General features: G+C 35.6%; 1 protein-coding gene across 1 annotated transcript in view; it reads left to right on the top strand.

The window, feature by feature from the left end:
- LOC136035049 (uncharacterized) overlaps positions 1–20,506 on the top strand; it is a 262,359-nt gene that overhangs the window by 239,792 nt on the left and 2,061 nt on the right. Inside the window, exons 33-36 of the mRNA XM_065716648.1 lie at positions 4,134–4,286; positions 5,890–6,008; positions 12,221–12,310; positions 15,190–15,436. Coding sequence (XP_065572720.1) covers positions 4,134–4,286; positions 5,890–6,008; positions 12,221–12,310; positions 15,190–15,436 — 609 coding nt within the window. The remainder of the gene's footprint in view (positions 1–4,133; positions 4,287–5,889; positions 6,009–12,220; positions 12,311–15,189; positions 15,437–20,506) is intronic.

The raw sequence follows: 20,506 nt of genomic DNA, 5'->3' as shown, positions 1-20,506 counted from the left end.
TACAGATCGTGACTGGCGTGATATTCTCTCATTGTCTGACGGTGACAAAATGGCAAGTTCATTCTGTAAGGAACTGATCGAAAAATACTGTGAAATTTTCTCACAAAAAAATATATATGTGAAATCTAATGGTAAACCATGGATTACTCAAGAGATTCGGAATCTGATAAAAGTGAGAAACGAATTGCATTTAATTGGACCCGTAAAAGATTTCAAAAGAGTAAAAAATTTAATTGTATATAAAATAAGATGTTCACGTAAGCAGTATGGGTCTAAAATAATAAGCAAAATATATAAATCCAACCCAAGGAAGTTCCATGATTTAGTTCAGAACATTATCGGCAAAAAAGTAACCAAAGTTGAAGTGAGAGATATCAAGGGTAAACTCCTGTTACCTAGTGAAATTAATGACTTTTTTGCATCAATTTGTAAAATTCATCCACAACTAAGAAAATTACCACCGAATGATTCAGTTTCAAATATCTCTGTACTAGAAATGTGTTCAGTTGCTAAAAAGTTGAAGGCACTTGATTCTCGTAAATCTAGTTATCCCAGTGAGATACCGATTAAATTGATTATTGACTGTGCTAATCTTTTATCTACTCCTTTAACGGCAATTTTTGACCAATGTTTTATTGATGGTGTTTTCCCATGTATTTTTAAACAGGCGCATGTAACGCCAATCCCCAAATGCAAGGCACCTAAATATATTACCGATATGAGGCCGATTTCGAAAACACCAGCTCTCTCAAAAGTATTTGAAAGTTTTATTTTTGATTGTTTACTTGAGGTCATAAATGATTGAGGTCATAATGTACTGTTCATTATTTGGTTGCATTGTTGGATACTATCCTTAAGCACTTAGAAAATAATGGGGCCTATGTTGATGCGTTATTTGCAGACATAGTTAAGGCTTTTGATAGTCTTGATCATAATGTAGTGGTGGAAGAAGCAAAGGCTATGGGTGCCCGTCCATTTGTTGTAGGAATGCTCGCTAGTTTTTTTTTTTTTTTTTTTTGAAAGATCTCAGTGTGTCTTAACTCCCTGATCACGAGCCATCTGAATTTGTAAATATTTTTTGTGGTTCGCCACAAGGGACTTAATTTGGCCCGCTTTCTTTTCTTGTTGTTTTTAACCGTAGTTTAACAACACTTCGTGAGCGTTTTAAATTTGCTGATGATTTAACTGTTTTATCACTACGGCTAAGCCCTCTGACTAATGAACAGTCTGACTTGATCGAAATCTATCATAATCTAAAAGCCGAATAAGGAAAGGTAAAACTAACGGTCAGTGAAACTAAGAGCTCTTATGTGACGTTTTCCTTCCTAAATGGTATCAATCAATCAATCAATCAATTTATTAATACTAAAGAAAACTATTACAAAAGTGAATCAATTAATAGGCCCAAGAAGCTATGCTTGTAATGGGCCACAGAGAACAAAAATAAAACACTTATAAAATATATACAAAAAAAAAAAAAACACTGGAACAAGACAAGATTTTAAAAGAAGAGAAGTGACATACAAATTGGGATAGAATTAAAAGAGAGACAAAAATTATTTAACTGGAAAGACCCGACGAAATAATGCCTTTGCAGAAAGAAAAAGAGGGACATCCAAAGGGATGGAGTTCCATAATAGAATTGACTGATATACAGGAGACCTCTGAGCTGCTGTAGAGGATCGTTTTGGTAAAATAAATCGTCGAGAAGAATTACGCAGAGAAGAAAAGTACCTACCTGAGCCTGTCCTTGAGAAAAACTGCTGCAGGGTCGGTGGAAGAGTACCTAGAAAAGCAGAATGCGCTAAATAAAGAGTATTTTTACCTATAATATGATCCAGCGGAGCTATTCCAATCCAGCGGAGCTATTCCAGTATCATTATAAAGATCAGAGGAAGGGTAAAGCCGAGGGAGAAGAAAAGTAGCCTTCACTGCCCTATTTTGGGCTCTTTGAAGTGAGCAGAGAAGAGATTTATTAGTATTGCCCCAGACAGAGCAGCAATAAGAAAGGTAAGGATGAATAAAAGCATGAAAAAGAGAAACCATAATATCAGGAGGAAGAAATGAATTAATCCGGTGCAACAATGAAGACTGGCGGAGTATTAAGGAACGGGTGTGAGCTATATGCGGTTTAAAAGAAAGAAAACAGTCAAGATACACACCAAGAAGTTTCACCATAGTAGCTTGTGGTATAATATCATTCCCAAAAGTCAGGGTGATTGGCTCCCGTACGTCTCTCATGCGGTAAGGGGTCCTAAAGTTGACAGTGGCACTCTTTCGGCTGTTAAGAGCCATACCATTTGACCAGCACCAATCCTTTGCTTTATCAAGAAGACCTTGAGCTATAGAAGTGGCAGATGGCAGGTCCACCGCAGCAATGAAAAAATTACTGTCATCAGCAAAAAGAACAGGGTGAACATGGGGATGAAGACCTTCAACAAGATCATTAATGTAGATTAGAAACAAAAGTGGTCCAAGCACAGAGCCTTGTGGGACACCTTTCAATACAGGCAAAGTAGTGGAAGAAGTACGGTTAACCAAAACATACTGAGATCTATCTGAGAGGTAGGACCTAAACCAATCTAGTGGGACTCCATGCACACCAAATAAGGATGTGGTAACAGCCACTCTTCTCATAATTCCCTACTGCCAACAAAGAAAACTGTTAAAATATTTGGGATACTTTTGGACGAGGATTTAAGATGGAATTCGTACGTTGACTATCTGACTAAAAAAGGCGCCTCGCTTTTACATTCATTTTCCAACCTAAAAAGATTTGGTATGCCAACTGAGGTTTTAAAGTCTGTATACTGCAGCTATGTTTGACCTTCTCTTGAGTATACATGCCCTGCTTGGCATCCAGGATTGACAAAAGATCAAACAGATAGACTTGAGACGATACAAAACAGAGCTGTAAAAATTATACTTGGACAGAACTACTCAACATACGAGGATGCACTGAAACAACTCAATTTGGACTCACTTGATAGTCGTAGACATGGCTTAACATATAGATTTGGACTAAATTGCTTGAATTCCCCAACTCATTGTCGTCTACTACCCAACCTTGAGAGACCCCCAACTGAAGGACCAGTTACTAGACTCCGACAAATAAAAAGGAATTGTCCACAGTTAATGACTTGCTCAGCCTCTAGTACTGAGAGATATCGTAAATCATTTGTCCCATATTTTACCCGTCATTTTAATAATATTGACATGACTAATATTTAATGTTTGATTAATATGTGTTTGATTAATATAATGTTTGTTTAAATTTTTCTGTGAGTGTTTTTGAAGGTATAAATTATTTTTGTCATGACATGCTAATGCTAGCTCCGGCTATTGTAGTGAATAAGTATATTCTATTCTATTCTATAGGACATATTGCGCAGCTGTGAAATTGACTTATTTTCTGTTTTAATAATGTCTGTTTCATCTTGCATTTGTGGTTATAGAATATTCAACCTTTGTTGGAGGGGGGGAGATGTTCAAAGAAACTGTTCTGTTTGATTGCTAACTAAAAATGACCCAAGATAATAGGTTTCAAGCAATATTAGATTCTTACCCTCTTAAACTAGATTTTTTAACAGCATGTCACAGTTTGGACATAGAAGCTTCCTTAAAATTAAGATTTTTTTTCACAGTATTAAGGTTAGGATTTTCATCACAAAATGATTTCATCTGAGCATAAGTCCTGCTCGGCACTCCAAGACATCTGTCTAATAATTCTTTTTGGAAACTTTTACAGTGCTCTAAGACCTTTCATCCAGCCTAAGAAAGCTGTATTAAAAACTAAACAAATTACATAAGAAACTAATGTTTAGGTACAAAAGTCCTTCAAGCTCCCTTTAAAATTTATTCTTATGACTCTTCTTCTTCTTCTTCGTAAGAAAAGCACTTAAAATCCTAAACGGGCTCATTTTATTTTCCAACTGCACATATTCACGTTAAAAATTCATTGCACAAAATACATAATATAACATTCAAATACATTTCAAGAGATAATACATAATCTGATTGGATTGTGGAAAGTGCAAGTACTCGAGTTGCAAAAAACAGGATGGTCTATTTTGAATAAATTTTTGAATTCTCGTTAATAAATGTTATTGTTATATATCGTTATTTGTTTTCAGGCAATTTAATGGTAGATGCAGGAAGATTTTTGATTATACTGGCTATTTTCATGCTTGGCTTCTCTATCCACGTAGCAGCGTTAAACCAGCCCTTTGAATACAGAGATAGCTCATTAATAGAGAACACAATTACAGATCCTTTGCCATCAGGAGGTATGTCATTGTTATATTGAGAATGTTCTTGAAATGCCAAGGTATCAGATTGCTAATTTCTGAACCGAAGGGCATAAAACTTCAGGAAAGCACGATTCTAATTTTGGTATCCTAGGCAAACCAACACATAAATAGATAACATGACAGTATCTACTTTTTTTATGAAGTAGGGTGTGCATGGATACTTTTAAGCAAAAAATAGATATTTTGTTTAGTCCCCAAAACTCTAAGTTCCAGAATAATTCCCAAGTTTCAACTCCCAAGAATTATAGGCTCCAATATAAGTCTCGAAAAAATCTAAGTCCAAAAAAAATTTCACTACAAACATTATTTTCCTAATTGAAAAAATCAATATTGGATTATTTATAACATCTTTATTTTACACGTTGGAAATATAACAGGTGAATTTTTTCGCCATAACTGTATTTAATGGGATTTTAACACATGAACAAAATTTTAGTTTCATTAATCAGTAAAAAATAAAACTAAGTAAAAAAATGTCGCTACAAACATTATTAACGGAGGTATTGGTGCTCGTCTAATGTCTAATCTCATGCATTCTTTGCGCATGCAGAGCTGACTTCACGCGCCTCTGGACATCCGACTAGCCACCGGAGAACTAAATGCACCTAGGGGCGGCTGAGTTAGCAGCCCTCCTACTGAAACTGATTTCTATGAATGGAACTGGAAATACAGCCTCGGATGTCCCACCTACTATCCCAAATGGACATAGGCCTGCCCAAGGACGTACCCCTTTGAGCATCGCTGACCAAGGTGGCATTAATGTTGCCACCTGGAATGTCCAGACGCTGAGCCAGCCTGGTTCTAAGCTTTGTTTAGCAAAAGAACTAAAAAGATATAAAGTAACGATCGCAGGAATAACAGAAACGCACCTTACGGGAAGCGGTGAAGAAGATATTGGAGAAGGACGGACACTGTTTTAGTCTCACGGAGCCCAAAGAAGAGGGGGAGTCGGCCATGTTCTCAACAGCTTTGCCTGAAAAGCCCTACTGTCATTCACACCTATCTCGTCACATCCACTGAGAGTGAGAATTGACTGTAAGCACGGGAAGATAAGTGTTCTTACCTGCTATGCAACGAGAAACGAGGCCGAAACGGCACGATTTTTTTTTTAATTTCTCTTTGAGCCGCAAGCCTGTTTTCACGTTGTTCTTGTGATTTCTCGGCACGCTTTCTTTTCTTACTTTCTCTTTTAGCCACAAGCCTTTTGGCATTATCTCTTTGAGTCGCTTCCTCGGCTGTTTCTTCTGCCATTGTAGGATTTATACTAAATATTCTCTTTGAATCGCAAGCCTTATATACTTATAATGACGTCATATACAAGTCTTATATACTTATAATGACGTCATATACAAACATACAAAGCACATACATGACGTCATAATGCCCAATCCTTATAAATGACGTCAGTTGAAAAACATACAAAAATACATACAACTTATTTATATATATATATATATATATGTATATATTTTAATATATACATATATATATTTAATATATAATATATACTTCATTTGGTTTTTAAATGTATCGAAATATTTTTCAAGCTATATGTTTAAGTCAATTGTTTACTTTCCAGTTGCTGTTACACCCGTGGACACATTTGAGTTGTTATTTTTCGCTTTATTCGGCTTGACGTCGGCCCAGAGCTTGAGAATTGAAGTAGCACAGCCGCAATGGACTAAATACCTTTACAAAGTAACTACAGTTTTTCTTTTTTTCAAGTAGTTTGTCTGTAACTCCAGAAAAACACGATACATTGTTGTCAAATCATAAAATTTGACAATGATGCGTCAAAAGAACTGAATTTTTATGGTAACCATAAATATACAAAATTTGTTACCCCGAGGAAATTGTATTATTTTCAAAACAAAGAAAAGATTACAAAAGTAGGGAGTAATCTTAATTAGAACCCCATCAGTAAATTCAACTTATTACAAAACATTTTCTTATTGATTTCAAACCCCTATCTAAAATTACAAAATTTTGTAGTTTCCTATTCTTTGTGAGAAAAGCTCCTCTGTTGTTACGGGTATGTTTTAAGTGTAGCCTAAGAGATTATATTCACACTCTAACCTGCACTATTAGGGCGAGAGGTGGAGCATTAATATAAAAAAAGATTTGTCAAATGACAACCTAAGTTTTTTCGATGTTTTAGACTCCCCCTCCCGCCCCCTCATGAGAAATGTTTCAAGGGGTGGGTGTTTTTAGGATATGATTATCATTTCCATAGCATAATTCTGTCAATATTAAACTTGATTTTCTTTTAAAATGGAATGGGGTTGAAGATAGTAAATCCTCCTTACATGTAAGAGAGTAATGGGTCGATCAGTTTATTATAATAAACTAGATTTAAAGAGTGATTCCTCTCAATAGAAACCGACTATAAGAAATATGAAGTTTTGACTGCAATATATGTATCAACATAATCCACTACTCACTGGTTGTAAATATAAAAATGTGTTTACTTTAAATTTGATCATCAAAACCTGTAACCGTATCTAAATCTTTTTCATTTTAGAATTTTTTTGAAGTGCCTCCAATCCCGACTTCCCCCAAGAAAAATAAATAAATGGTTCTGATCCCGTTAAATTTGTACAATTAAAATTGTACAATAAAATTTAGTATACATGGAAACCCTAAAGCGACTGTTCATAAAATGTGAAACTACCTATTTTCCCACAGAAGGGTCATCACACTTGCGTTCTTTTTTTTTCTTTTTTTTTGCAAGAATAATCATATATAATCATTACTCGTAGACTACCGAAAAATGGCACATTTACCAAAAAAAAAAAATCAAGATCTATTGCCCTTTTTAACAAAAGATATCACTTGACTTACTTTTCTTATGTCGCAGATGTCCTCATAAGTCACTTTGGATCATCTCATTCAAATGTTCATGGATTAGTTTCCTATATGATGTTCGGTTGTCAGCTTCTTTGAGAAGGCATAAGAGGTCACCTCCGAGGTTGTCTTGCCGAGGTTGTCTGCCGATATCTCGGCAACCCCTACTTTTTGTAGTAGATCTTTTAGCAGATGGGACCCAACTTTGAGCAGTTCCACCCTTGTCCAGGATGTTAGTGACGGTGGTGGATTTCTTCTTGGATAGTTCGTTGATTGTTTTATGCATTCATTGCTTGTTTCCTGATTTTAAATCATTGCTACAGGATTTTCACTTCTCCTGTATGCTGTCTCTAATGGCTGTTCGTGTTTTTTTTATTACCATTCGTTGCATCTACTTGTACATGACCCTGCTTTCTCGATCATCCTTGTTGCAAACCTCTTGTTTATAAAAAATCGAGGATATAGATCGAGGATGTCGTCGGTGGTTTAAGGTTTTCTCTGTTTTAGGTTTGTGACACAAGATAACCTTAGCTGTATTCAGCTTCTTGGCTAGCATCTATGATGTCAGTGGCTATGGTTAACTGTAGAGACAGTGACCCGAGTACAGGGCCAAGACTATTTTCTAGTGACTGTAGGAAAGTAGTGTGGGTTGTCGGTTCTTTCAGTTTATCGGTGAGGAATCTAGGGATCATAGGCTTTGAAATGTGAAAGATTTTGAGATTTTGAAATTGATTTCGTTATATACTCACCTTAAGGATATGATATGAATTGAAATCTCCCCCAGTTTGGGTTGCAGTATTGGTGACAGACTATTTCCAACGTTTTGAGATGGAGATATAGTAAATCAGATGTGCCATTTTTCTATATGGGAATATCCAAGTTACCGTTTTTCTCTTTTTGTGTCTGAACGTGGAGCTTGTAACAAAGAGGTCATTATCTCTGTAGAACACAAGTAGCTGCTCACCACGAGCATTTCGTCTCCCAAGACTGAATCTGCCTGAAACATCACAGTCAAAGTGGGTTACTTCTCCGACATTGTCATTGAAGTCACCCATTACTATCAAGAGATTTTTCTTCGGGGTTTCGTCAGTTAAAGACGGAATTTGTTGATAGAAAGTTTCAACTTCTTCATCCAACCTTGAAGAGTTGGGTACGTAGGTTTGGATGACTCTGATGTTTTGTACTTTCACTCGCAGCCAAATCATCATAAGGCGCTGTGACACTGTCTTTTTGGCTATGACTGATTACTTTGCTTTGCGTGTCAGGAGAAAGCCAACGCCTTGCCGGTGTTTGCAAGCAGATATACAATAGTGCGAGAGTGTTATGTCGCCATAATGCTGTTCTCCTGCGCCAAGCAAGTGTGTATCCTAGAGGCCAGTAAGGTTTCATCAGTACCTCTCAAGTTTTTTGCTAATTAGCTTTAAAATTCTAGATTTCAAAGATATGACTGACGCAGCAGTAAAATACCTATTTTTAACATTTTGCCCCATAAAGCAGCAATTTTGGCACAAACAGGATGGAAGTGCTATCGAGTGAATGTTCTGAGAAACTTAATAGGCTATTTATACAGGCTTCCAGTCCCCACAGCCATACTTACGTGCGGTAACCCATCTTCCCTAACATGCATGCAATCCATAAAACATTAACTTTTATCACAGATAGTTTACGGAGTAATTGACTTCTCCCGTCAAAGCTGTGCTATTGCGTTCCGATTTACCGGCACATTAACATAACATCTTACGGAGGATTACTGAACCTTATGGAAACCAATGCGAAGGGGAAAACGGAACGCCAAAATTCAGAGTAAAAGATTCTTAAAACTGATGGCTATTGAGGATCACAAAGTTACACACCAGCTATGCATATCTTACATGAAGGAATACAGTAGGTAGTGCACAGTATGGGTGTTGAGAAAGTTAAAGCCTCCGCCTCACTTTGTAAAAATAGCTATTATCAGGATATTAAGTTTTAAGATAATTAAAGTTTAAGATATTTAGTTTTATTTGAAAAAAACTGCTTGTATTTTTTATACTTAACCAGGTTACCATGCATGACCTGTCATTTAATATTTAGTTTCACCGTTATAAGCAAGCACAGTAGGTAAAAATGGACTGAGAAAATCATACAATGAAACTGGTCGACATGCGCTAAAATACCGAATTTCTAGAACTAAAATTGAACTTCAGGTTCTTGTGAGATTATATCTAGCAGAGAATATTCCTGCTCACTGACATTTAAACATGCTTAAAATATTCGAATTCAAAAAGAATTTAAAGATGACCTGGCTAAATGCTAATGAAATAACAACTTTTTCAAGAACTATTTCGGCAAGTTGTAAAATCACATTTCAGGGATAGGGCATGGGCCAAAAATCAGAAGTCATACAAAAATAAAACTGGCAAAAATTAAAACCTTTGCCAACTTTTTGCTAACACAAAACCTTGTTACATGAGCTAATATTGGTACTCTGCACTATGTAACCCAAATGTTTTTACTTTGTGTGAGTCAAATGAAAAATAGAGCATGTGAAGTAATTGGCACATCCAAATACTGATCTTTATTCACTTATACTTCTCCTATTATGACACTAAATTGTGTATTGTGATCTGAGATTTTCTTCTCTAAAAGTATTCAAAGGAAGTTAGATCATGAAACACAAACTTGAATCACAGGAAATAACTCTTTAAGGCTTAGGTGTCCTCTGCCAGCTCTGTCGCGATACTTTTCCATATTCCTACGGTTATAATGTTTCATCGTGAGATAATAGTTTTGCAACCATTCGATTGTTGAGCTCTAGTTTTATCTAGAGATCTAGAGATGTAGTGATTTGCTTATTTTTAGGCTTAAAAATATGTGAAATCTTATATTTAAAAATCCTTAAATAGGAAATTTTTCCACCCTTTTAAGCAAGTTTAGATGATTCTTTAAAAAAAAAAAAGTGTGACTATTATATATAAAAGTGTGCAGCACAATAATTCTGGGTGGATGAATGGATAGATCTAAAACTAATGATTTCTATGACATAACTATCTTGTCCTTTCACTGCAAGCTCCTGCTGTATTTTTGTCGCAAAATTAAACTTTTAAAAAGGAACATGAATGTTAAGCCGTGGAATATCTAAAACTTGGGCTCAGACAGGAGTCTCAGACTCCCTCTGACAACCAGGTTTCACATTACCACGATAAGTAAATATCTTCATTTGGAAGAAAGTTTAGCTGATTTCTAGAGATTTAGAATCAGTTTCTCCGGCTTGAAATAATGCGCTTAAAAAATACTTTCCCATTATGTTCGGGTAAAAATGTACTGGTAAAAATGAGTTTTGATAAACTTGTAAATTGGTCATTTTGTAAATGTGTGTTCTGGTATAAATGTACTGACATTCCTCTATAGATAAGTATTAAAAGAACTTATTTGGTTCAAGATAATTTTTAAGCAGATATAAGTTATTTAATGCAAACAAAATAAAATTAATCATCAAATTAAGTTCCCAAAGAATATGGTTCCCAGAAAAGTAACCATTAAGGTGTTATAGGAACAGTACCAGACTAGCTGTAAAAAAAAATATAAAAGTAAAGGGCAAAGCCGAAGCTTAAATAGAACTGAGCTTGCTCGAATTTTCTAGAGTATTTAAATTGTATACTAAAATTTATCGTTATCATGACCGATAAAAGACTGCTAGGAGCCTTGTAATTTATTTTTATTTTCTGTAGGCTACTTAAGGAATTGTTTGCTCCAAAAACGACATCTTATTTTTATTGCAAAGTTTTTTTTTGCTTTAAGCAAAGTGCTATTTTGTGCCACCCGTACTGAAATACCATTTCCCTCAAAAACACTTCCTTCTGATTATTTTAGACCATCAAAATTGATCTAATACCTGAGGATTTGTGTTTTCTGGTATTTGACTCTACTTTGGCCAAAAGTAATATTCTGTGGCATAAAAAGCCAGAAAACAACACTTTGTCGCAGCACAATTTTTTTCGTTACATAAAGACTGTACTATATATTTCCATTCCCGTGCAAATGAGCGTTCTCAGAATATTGACTGTTGGCCCTATTTGCTTGCTCCCGGGAAAAAAGGAAGGCATCAGTGCTACCTATGCAAGAATGAGACTCAAGAATGAGACTCCGTTATTCAAGATGCTAAAAATCCAGTCAAGGGTTTTCGGAAATTCAGTTTCAATAGAGTTTCAATTTGGCGTCAGTTTAGTTGGGTTCTAAGATATTGGAACATTCTTAACATGTTCTTTCTGTAATTAAAAATGACTATTCTATTGAATTTGAATGAATCTTCCTATTTACATAATAGTGTTACTTTGGCAATATTTGTCACAAACCACTTTTCTTTAAAACCGTGTTATTGAGCCCCACCTACTCTGGGTTGCGGTGTTCCGGTTACTATGGGCTGTGGTTTGCTCCTTATTAAGTTTCAGCAATTGCTACAAGCATGATTGAAGTCGTTTTTTAGAGTTTCGGTTACTATTGAGCCGGGTCACTCCTTACTACAGTTCGTTACCACGAAATGTTTGATTGCATCAAAGTTATAAATAGCATCAAGCAGGATTCATTTAAGTAATATGTATTAGGCGTTTTTTTCCTAAAGCCAAAATATTTTTCATCAGATCTAATTATCAAATTTACTGGACCAGAGGATTAAAACATAAAGATAAACGCAAGTTTCAGCAGCAAGCTACCCCAATTCGACCTAGATATATTGTTTTACTGAACCTGTTTTACTGAAGTCAGTTCATAGAAAAAAGTTAAATTGATTTGAAAATCAGTTCAATCAGTGAAAAAAGTTCAACTCCCTTGCACACTCAATGACTATCAAAAGAGAAAAATCCTTTCTAAAAGGCTTTATTTGAAGAAAGACCCTATTCTTTCATGTTCAAAAATTAAATATTGCCTCGGTACTTTAACATTAGTGTAATAAAAAAGTAACGCCAACATCAGAGTTAAAAAAAACAACGTAAATTTAACCATTTTTTATTAGACTTATCCCTCAAGCTAAATTCGTCACATTTTTACTTTGTGGTGTGTCTCTTGTTTACAACTTTTTCTTTTTCTAGATTGTTTTTGGTATGTATATGCTTGTTACCACAGTCGTTCTCATCAATATGCTTATTGCTATGATGAGTGATACATATCAACGAATTCAGGTAAGTTTGTTCCTGTTGGCTTTTCCTTTAGTTCTAAAATGAAGTGAAATAAATATTTACTTTAAAAACACTCATCTATAGCAGCTCTTATGCATAAACAAATTAGGTAGTATTTTTGTAGATCTCAGCCAAAAACATCATGAGCCAAACACATGGCTAAAAACATTTCAAAGATATCATGAGCTCTATAATTTGAAATTTTGTTTTTCCACTACTACTCTATGAACAAACCAGTTTCATTTAACATAAAATGATGCATTAAATGCATATATCTGTATCAAAGATTTTGGGAAACTTGTAAGAGTAAAATCTTTGACGATTTAACATGGGAAGAAAAAAACTACTTGCATCACATATAGCTTAGTGTGTAGTTACTTTATTAAAAAGAAATGTGGAAGATTCAAAGAAAATTGGATGCTTCGTAAGATTAAGGACGTTCGATACCAAAAATGCCATTTTGCAAGTCTCAATGTTGACTGAAAGTTTTATAGACAAAGAGCCCATTATAACGTTTTCCCCCATCACAGGGAAAAATTGCAGTCCGAGGAAACTCTGGTAAAAATTGATAGGGGATCTTAGATGTGTCAACTGTTTGAATAGCTAACCAGAGGCTACTTGAAAGCAAAGGAAACCTATAATCTTTTTCTAATTGTTAAGCAAAACACTGTCTAACGCACATCATAAATGATGTGCATCCTGTGTCCGCAACTTTCAGTCAAGGCTGTTTGCACGACAGGAAACTTCGAATGCTGTCAGTTATTTCATTAAGACTTCTTTTGAGCTGATTTTAAATGTTTCCCAAGCCGGCATACTAGAATAGTTTTAGGGACTGTCCATCCTGAATTTTAAAAAGATAACTCTGCCACATTCGATTAAAAATACAAAATTTAAAATTTAAAAGGATGTAAATTTAAGATATCTGGCTATCTTTAACTTAGACACAAAACAGGAGATGTTATTGTGTTTTCTAAGATTTCTGGGAAGGGGGTGTTGGCTTTTACTTTTCTGTAATTTACTCGGATCTCTTATCCGAAAATGCCCATAAATTCAGGAAAATTTAGGATTTCAGAAGTGAGGTACTGAGCCTTGAGCCCCGTCCCACATTCATGACATAATACATGCATATCGCATAATACGGTCATAAAATGATGTTACATGTTAAGGCAAGACCGCCCCGATCAATCCTGAATAGTTTGGCCGCACAAACAAAAAAAAACGTGTAATGGACGAAATTGGGTAATTCTTCAAAGCATCAAAGAGCCCTAATTTGCAATGGAATAGGTTTAACACTGAATCTCTTTCTGTGAGGGATAATTAACCCAGAATTTTAATTTGTATAGATTATATTTAAAATCAAAGCCAGTCTGCAAACAACAGGCCTAAGATGGCTTGGGAAAATCTTGGCTGGATAAATCGGTTAATCGACGATGAACTGGGAAGCCTTATGGAGACGTAATTCTAATTCATAGATTTTCTTCTATATTTTATAGTACTCAAAAGGCTAGTATGCACCGTTTTTTGCTGAGACAAAGTCTAAAAACGCTAAGTAGCCTTGGTGTTTTTTTTTTATTTATGATACTGACACCAATTTTCCCCCCCTATAAGTTTCTCATTCTCTGCAAAATATTTATCTGTTTCTGTCAAGCGTTAGCGTAAATGAGAAAAGGAATCAAGGCATGAAAACATTGTGTACTTCAGAGCATTACTTTTAATACTACTAACAACTCATGACAGCACCAAGACGCCTGAGGCCAATAAAGCTACGCACGCTCCTCCCCCATCCCAACCTATACAATGCCTCCCTCTTTACACCCCCCAAGTAAGTTCCCATTTCCCTTAAATCTTTCCTTACAACACACTCCACCTCAACCAAGGACGACTTGTTTTCCGTTTAGCCCTAGACGGTTGACCAAAATGGACAATCTTCGGCAATCTGTCATCCGCAGAACGTGCCATAGCATTCTCGACCTTTCTCACATTACAGCCCTAAAAAGTGGGACTGAAACACACTTTTCACACAGCCTATTGTTTGAAATACGGTCAGTCAGTCGGGTACACAAAACAGTCCGTAGGCAGTTTTTCTGGAAAAACGTCTAGGAGCATTAACTGGTGTATGAAAAATTGGTCCAGTAAACAAAAAAAAAATATCAGCATCAAAGAAAGTCAAACCTTGGCGTAAAAGAAAAATTGAGAGTCAATTTAATTCTTTGGAGAAATAATTAGCGAAGCTGTTAGAAACATTAGATAATTAAAATAACAACAAGAGCTAATAAAATAATTGGAATATATTGAAATAATAAATAGTAAATGCTAAAAAGATTATATTAAAGAATTAGTAAAAAATAATATAATAAAAATACTTAGAAATATTAAGAAATAACTAAAAGTTCTTTTTTTAGAGTTTTGACTACTATATGTCCGAGCAGCTCCTTACTTAAATCTTGTCACTGCAAACTGTTTGATAATTACTGAAGTTATCTAAAATGATAAATAATTAAAATTATGACATGATCTAATCAAGTCATTGGAAAATGTGTAAGCACTAAATAAAAAAACTAAAGAATTAAAATTTGACAAGCATGAAATGATAAAAAATAATAAAAAATAACTATTGAAATAACTAAGGTTATTCCTATCAAAGCTGTAACCAGGATTTTTGTTTGAGGGATTAGTTTTCCGGGGGCGGAGCTACAGAAACTTAATACCACATCAAATATTTATTCATATGCCTTTTTCCTACGTTTTTACGAGTCGAACAAAAATTTTCGAGGGAGGTTCAAACGCCCTAACCCTCTCCCCCTAGATATGGCCTTGACTTCTATCACTTGTGTCTTTTGATTTGAATTTATTCAATTAAGAATAAAAATTCTTCATTTTAGGCCCAGTCTGATATCGAGTGGAAATATGGACTGGCGAAACTAATTCGGTCGATGCACAGAACGTCAACAACTCCTTCTCCTTTAAACCTGTGCATGTCGTGGCTCAATTACTTGTTGGAACTGAGAAGGAAAAATCGGAAAGATGTTGTTTACGCCTTATCGATGAATGGCTATGAAAAAGAGACTGGAGAAATTTCTCTTCTCAAGCGTATGTTTGGTGATACCAAACGACAGGTGACACCAGCTGGTTAGTGTTTTTTTTTGTTTTGTTTTTTCCATTTCTAAGCCTAGGTGTACCTTACGCTATTTTAATTTGGAATTCAACTATAATGAAATTATAAACTACAGACGAGCACCACAGGAAAGGTCCAGAGGGGTTATGCCCCTACCCCTCCCTGGGAAACAAGAATACGTTAAAAATATATCAAAAGAGGAAAATGAGAAATTTTCCCATTTAAATCTTAGTAAAAGCAAAACTGATGGTAATACTTGACTGGATTCCCCGCAGGGGAGATTTTCTGGCTTCCCGTTTCAAGCTGCTTATGTAGTAAATGCGTTAAATTTGGACTAGTTTGCTGAAATTGTGCTTGGAGCAATCTCTACGAGAACGGAAATAATTTGTTCGACACTAACTATACAAGCCCTGTGTTTTAGCTAGCCCCAACAATTTTGACTAAGTTGAACATAGCTCCAATTTAATTAAATAGTGAGATGGGGTCATACCTTGACAGGTGGACCGGACGCATTTTATTTGCGCAATCTATAATTACTTGACAATCTCTTAGGGGGTATTGTATGCTTAAAAAAGATTGCATTTTTGGGTCCATATATTTGAGAACTTGTGTATTTTCATGTATGGTTTCAACAAAATATGTTATACAACAATGTATGTTTAACAATCGTTTTAACAATTAAGAAGGGGTTCCTTCTAACCAGCCGTGCATAAAAAAGAATAATTCTTGTCTATACTCCCCCGACTGCAGGAATGTTTGTAATTTCTAGTTTGAAGGAACAACAAATAAGCAATTAATCAGAAATTGACAATGACATTAAACTGACAAGTTCTTTCACATTTACAATACATGCATTAAGCATATGTTAAATCACAAGAAATAAATTATAAATTTATTATACCTCTACTACAACTACTAACAACTATTACTACTATTACTAACAACTCACTGGAGCACCAAGCTGCCCGAGGCCAACACAGTTACGCATGCTCCTCCTCTGTCCACTTCTATTTAAAGCCTCCCTCTTTACACCCTCCCAAAAAGTTCCCATCTCCCTTAAATCTTTCCTTACGAAATTCTCCTCCCCCCACCTATTCGGGGACAACCCTCTTTTCATTTGCCCGTAGACGGTTAGCATGCAAAGACAACATTTTGCAATATGTGATACTTCATCTACGGAGCATGTTTAGCCATCTCATTCTTTCTCTCATCATGACCCTAGAAAGTGGGATTGAATCTCGTTTTGTAGAGCTTGCAATTTAGGATACAGTCAGTCAGTCGGCTACCAAAAACGATGCGTGGGAAATTTCTCTGGGACGCATCTAGCAACTCCTCTTCCGTTTTTCGGGGTGCTCGTGCTTCAGAACCATGCTTGACCACTGTAATCACTGTAGCTTCCTATATTCTAATTTTGGACTTATCTTCCTAATCTTCCAAACTTTTTCCAACTGTGAAAAAACATCTTGGGCCTTCACTAAATATACTTTTAACATCTTCACTGTACCCACTGTCTAATAATACCACCTAGTTAAGTGATGCTGTCCACTTGATCAATCTTCTCGTTGCCCAACATAACCTTTTCACGTTCATTTATTCCTAATTTTAGCGACTTAGTACTCTTGACACTAACTTTCAAACCTATTCTTACATCCTGTACTCGCAAAACCTCTAAAAAGCTCTTTCATTTTACTGACATTTCATCCAGGATGCTCATTAGTATAATCTAATCCTAGGGGAGTTTTATTTCCCCATTTGATTCCTTGTTCTCCCATTGCCTTTGTTGTGCTCCTTAAGGCAAAACCCCTCGAAATAATCCATATAAACAGGGATAGAACGCAACTCTTGTTTTATTCCTGATTTATTACGAAACGGGCAACTAGCCTAATTTTTCACCCTAGCCGTAGCAATGTTATTCTAGAACATAGCACTAATCACTTAACTACATTGGTCTGATATACCATACAAGGATAAGACCTTCGCTAAAGCTCTTCTATCACATGAATCAAACGCTTGCTCATAATTAACAAAACTGAGGACTAAAGCTGTCTGATGACTCGGGTACTTGTCAATTATCAATCTAAGAGTGAACATTTTGTCAATACATCATCTACGCTTCCTAAAACCGCACGGTTCTTGTTTTTAATTTTTATCTACAGCTTATCTAAGTACTTTAATTCCTATAGAAACCAGGCTAATGCCCCTATAATTACCACACTTACTCTTATCACCGTTTTTATGGAGGGGTTTAATTAGAATTTTCATAAAATCGCTAGGTGCTTCTTCTTTTTCATAAATCATGTTCATCATCTTCAGGAACTTATCTCTAGCCTCACAAGAACCATATTTAAAAAAAACTCATTTACCACACTATCATCCTTTATCATCCACACAATCCTCTTAGTACTGTCTTAGTACTAATTCTTCCTCCCAAAATAAATCTTCCATCACACCCAAAGTGTCACAAACTTTTTCATTCTTTTGTATATCTTTTCCTGTGACTCTATCACGGTTTAGCACATTCTCAAAATTTTCTGCCTGTCTCTCTTTAACTCTTTCCACCTCACTAACTGTAGCCCTGTTCTTATGTTTAACTGGGATAACTCAAGGTTGAATAATCCCTCTCAATTTGGCTGCATCTTCCAGATCTTCGGCAATTGTATCCATGACCTCCAGTTCACACCTCCCTAATGCATACTCTAATGCTTTCTCCACTTTTTTTTTTTTTTACTTTCCTCTTATTTTCACGGGATCAATCACTCAAATAATTCTTGTACAAGCCCCTTCTCCTCTCTATTAAACGTAAAGTATTTTCACTAAAATTCCTTTCTGCGTTTCTAACTTTCTTCCTAATACACCATCAGTGACTTTACAAATAATTTTCCTAAAATATTTCCATTCATTTTCTATCTTATGAAATTTTAAGCCCTCCAGTTTAGTATTCAGTTGTTCCTAGAAAGTCTCTCTCAAATTAACATCTTGGAGTCCACCAACGTCTTAACTTATCAGAAGGTAGTTAGCCTTCCTAAATTTTAGCTTTAAATTAACCCTAGACACTGATGATCTCTACTTTTAACGTCAATATAAACATTCTTACATACCCTAGTATCTTATGTCAATTCTGGTAGTCTTCGGTTTACAATAAAATAATCAATAAGATTAGCTGTCTTGCCATCATGTGAATACAAAGTTAACTTATGGGCAATTTTATGCCAAATACTGTCTCGGTTATAACTAGATTGTCTTACATAAAAAAGTGCAGTAGTCTAAAACCATTACTGTTTTCATTTCATACCCATAATTTGACTAGTCTAGGATACCATCTATCCCTATTTCTAGCAATCTGGGCGTTAAAATCTCCTAATAAAAACACCATGTCTAACCATACCTTGTATCCTATATATTTATTCCTGTAGCTGTAAGTAAATTTCATCTGATTTACTACAATCTCCATCAGCCGGTTCTTACAGGGGCATCTATGACTATACCCTGTACTTTTCAGTCAAGAAGAAGCAACTAGCATTCAATTATTAATACCTATCCAACCTAAAAAAGACTTCACAGCTTCCTTATTCATCGTGAGTCCTACTCCCTGCCTATGCACCCCATTATCCCTGCCTAAGTAAATAAAATCTGTATCAGCTAATTTTCTGTTTCTCAATTTTTCTATATAAAATATTTATATATTCATATATATTTCTATATATTTTTCTATATTATATAGAAAAAATTTTTCTATATAATAATTTTGTAATTTCTCAGCTAATTTTGCAATCCGGGGCCCATTTAAGTCACAACATGGTTTTCCACACTAGGTGATGCTCTTCTATGAACAAATGTCGATATGCTGTACACATAATCTCAACCCTATTACCTCCGACTCAATATACATCCATACCTACAAATATTATGCTACTACGGGGAGGCAGCCCATACTGGATAATTTGGCTAAGAAGGGATTTTTCAGCCTTAAAAAGCCCACCAAAACAGATCAAACCCAGAAGAATTAGTCATTGGTCAGAATCTAATGCAAATGCTTAGTCGTTTACTAGACAATAATTTCCTCAAGGGAGCCACTCCTCAAGGTCACCCTGCAGTCCTATTATCAGTCAAAATTTTGGTTGGGAGAACTCTCCAAAGGTCCACCCTGAGTCACTATGAGGCCACGCAAGCAGGATTTCTCTGTCGGGGATAGGAACGGAGAAAGACACTTATGAAGGAGGGGAAACCCCAAACCGTGTCTCAACACCGGAACAGCTCCAACCGTCTGTACCCAACCCATCCTATTCAAGACTGTAATCCATTACGACAGGAACATGTCAGTAAATACAGTAAGTTAAATAAAAGTTGGACTAAATCTGATCTCTGATCTGCTGATTTCTGCTGAATCTCCAAATGTCTGCCGAAATTTCTAGTTTGAAGCAAGAATTACGAGCAAAATATAACTAGTGTTTTTTAATCAAACAGTTTGTGGTAACGAACTGTAGTAAGGAGCGACCCGGCTCAATAGTAACCGAAACTCTAAAAAATGAAATTTTTATACCAATAGTTACATCAAAAGAATCGCATTTTGATGCTGATTTTAAATATATAAGTTTCATCAAGGTCAGTTATACCCATCAAAAGTTACAAGCCTGAGAAAATTTGCCTCATTTCAGAAAATAGGGGAAAACACCCCCCTAAAAGTCATACAATCTTAACGAAAATCACACCATCAGATTCAGCGTATCAGAGAACCTTGTTGTAGAGGTTTCAAGCTCCTATCTATAAAAATGTGGAATTCCGCATTTTTTGCCACAAGACAGATCACGGATGCGTGTTTATTTGTTTGTTTTTTGTTTTGTTTTTTTCAGGGGCGATCGTATCGACTGAGTGGTCCTAGAATGTCGCGGGAGGGCACATTTTAGCCGAAACTAAAAGTGCTAGTGCCCTTTTTAAGTGAACAAAAAAATTGGAGGGCACCTAGGCCCCTCCCACGCTTATTTTTTCCCAAAACTCGCCGGATCAAAATTATGGGATAGCCATTTTATTCAGCATAGTCGAAAAACCTAATAACTATGTCTTTAAGAACGACTTACTCCCCCACA

This window comes from Artemia franciscana, chromosome 2 (genome assembly GCF_032884065.1).
Source record: "Artemia franciscana chromosome 2, ASM3288406v1, whole genome shotgun sequence".
Classification (NCBI taxonomy): domain Eukaryota; kingdom Metazoa; phylum Arthropoda; class Branchiopoda; order Anostraca; family Artemiidae; genus Artemia; species Artemia franciscana.
The sequence above is the reverse complement of the archived record's forward strand: the minus strand, read 5'-3'. Positions and strand labels throughout refer to the sequence as shown.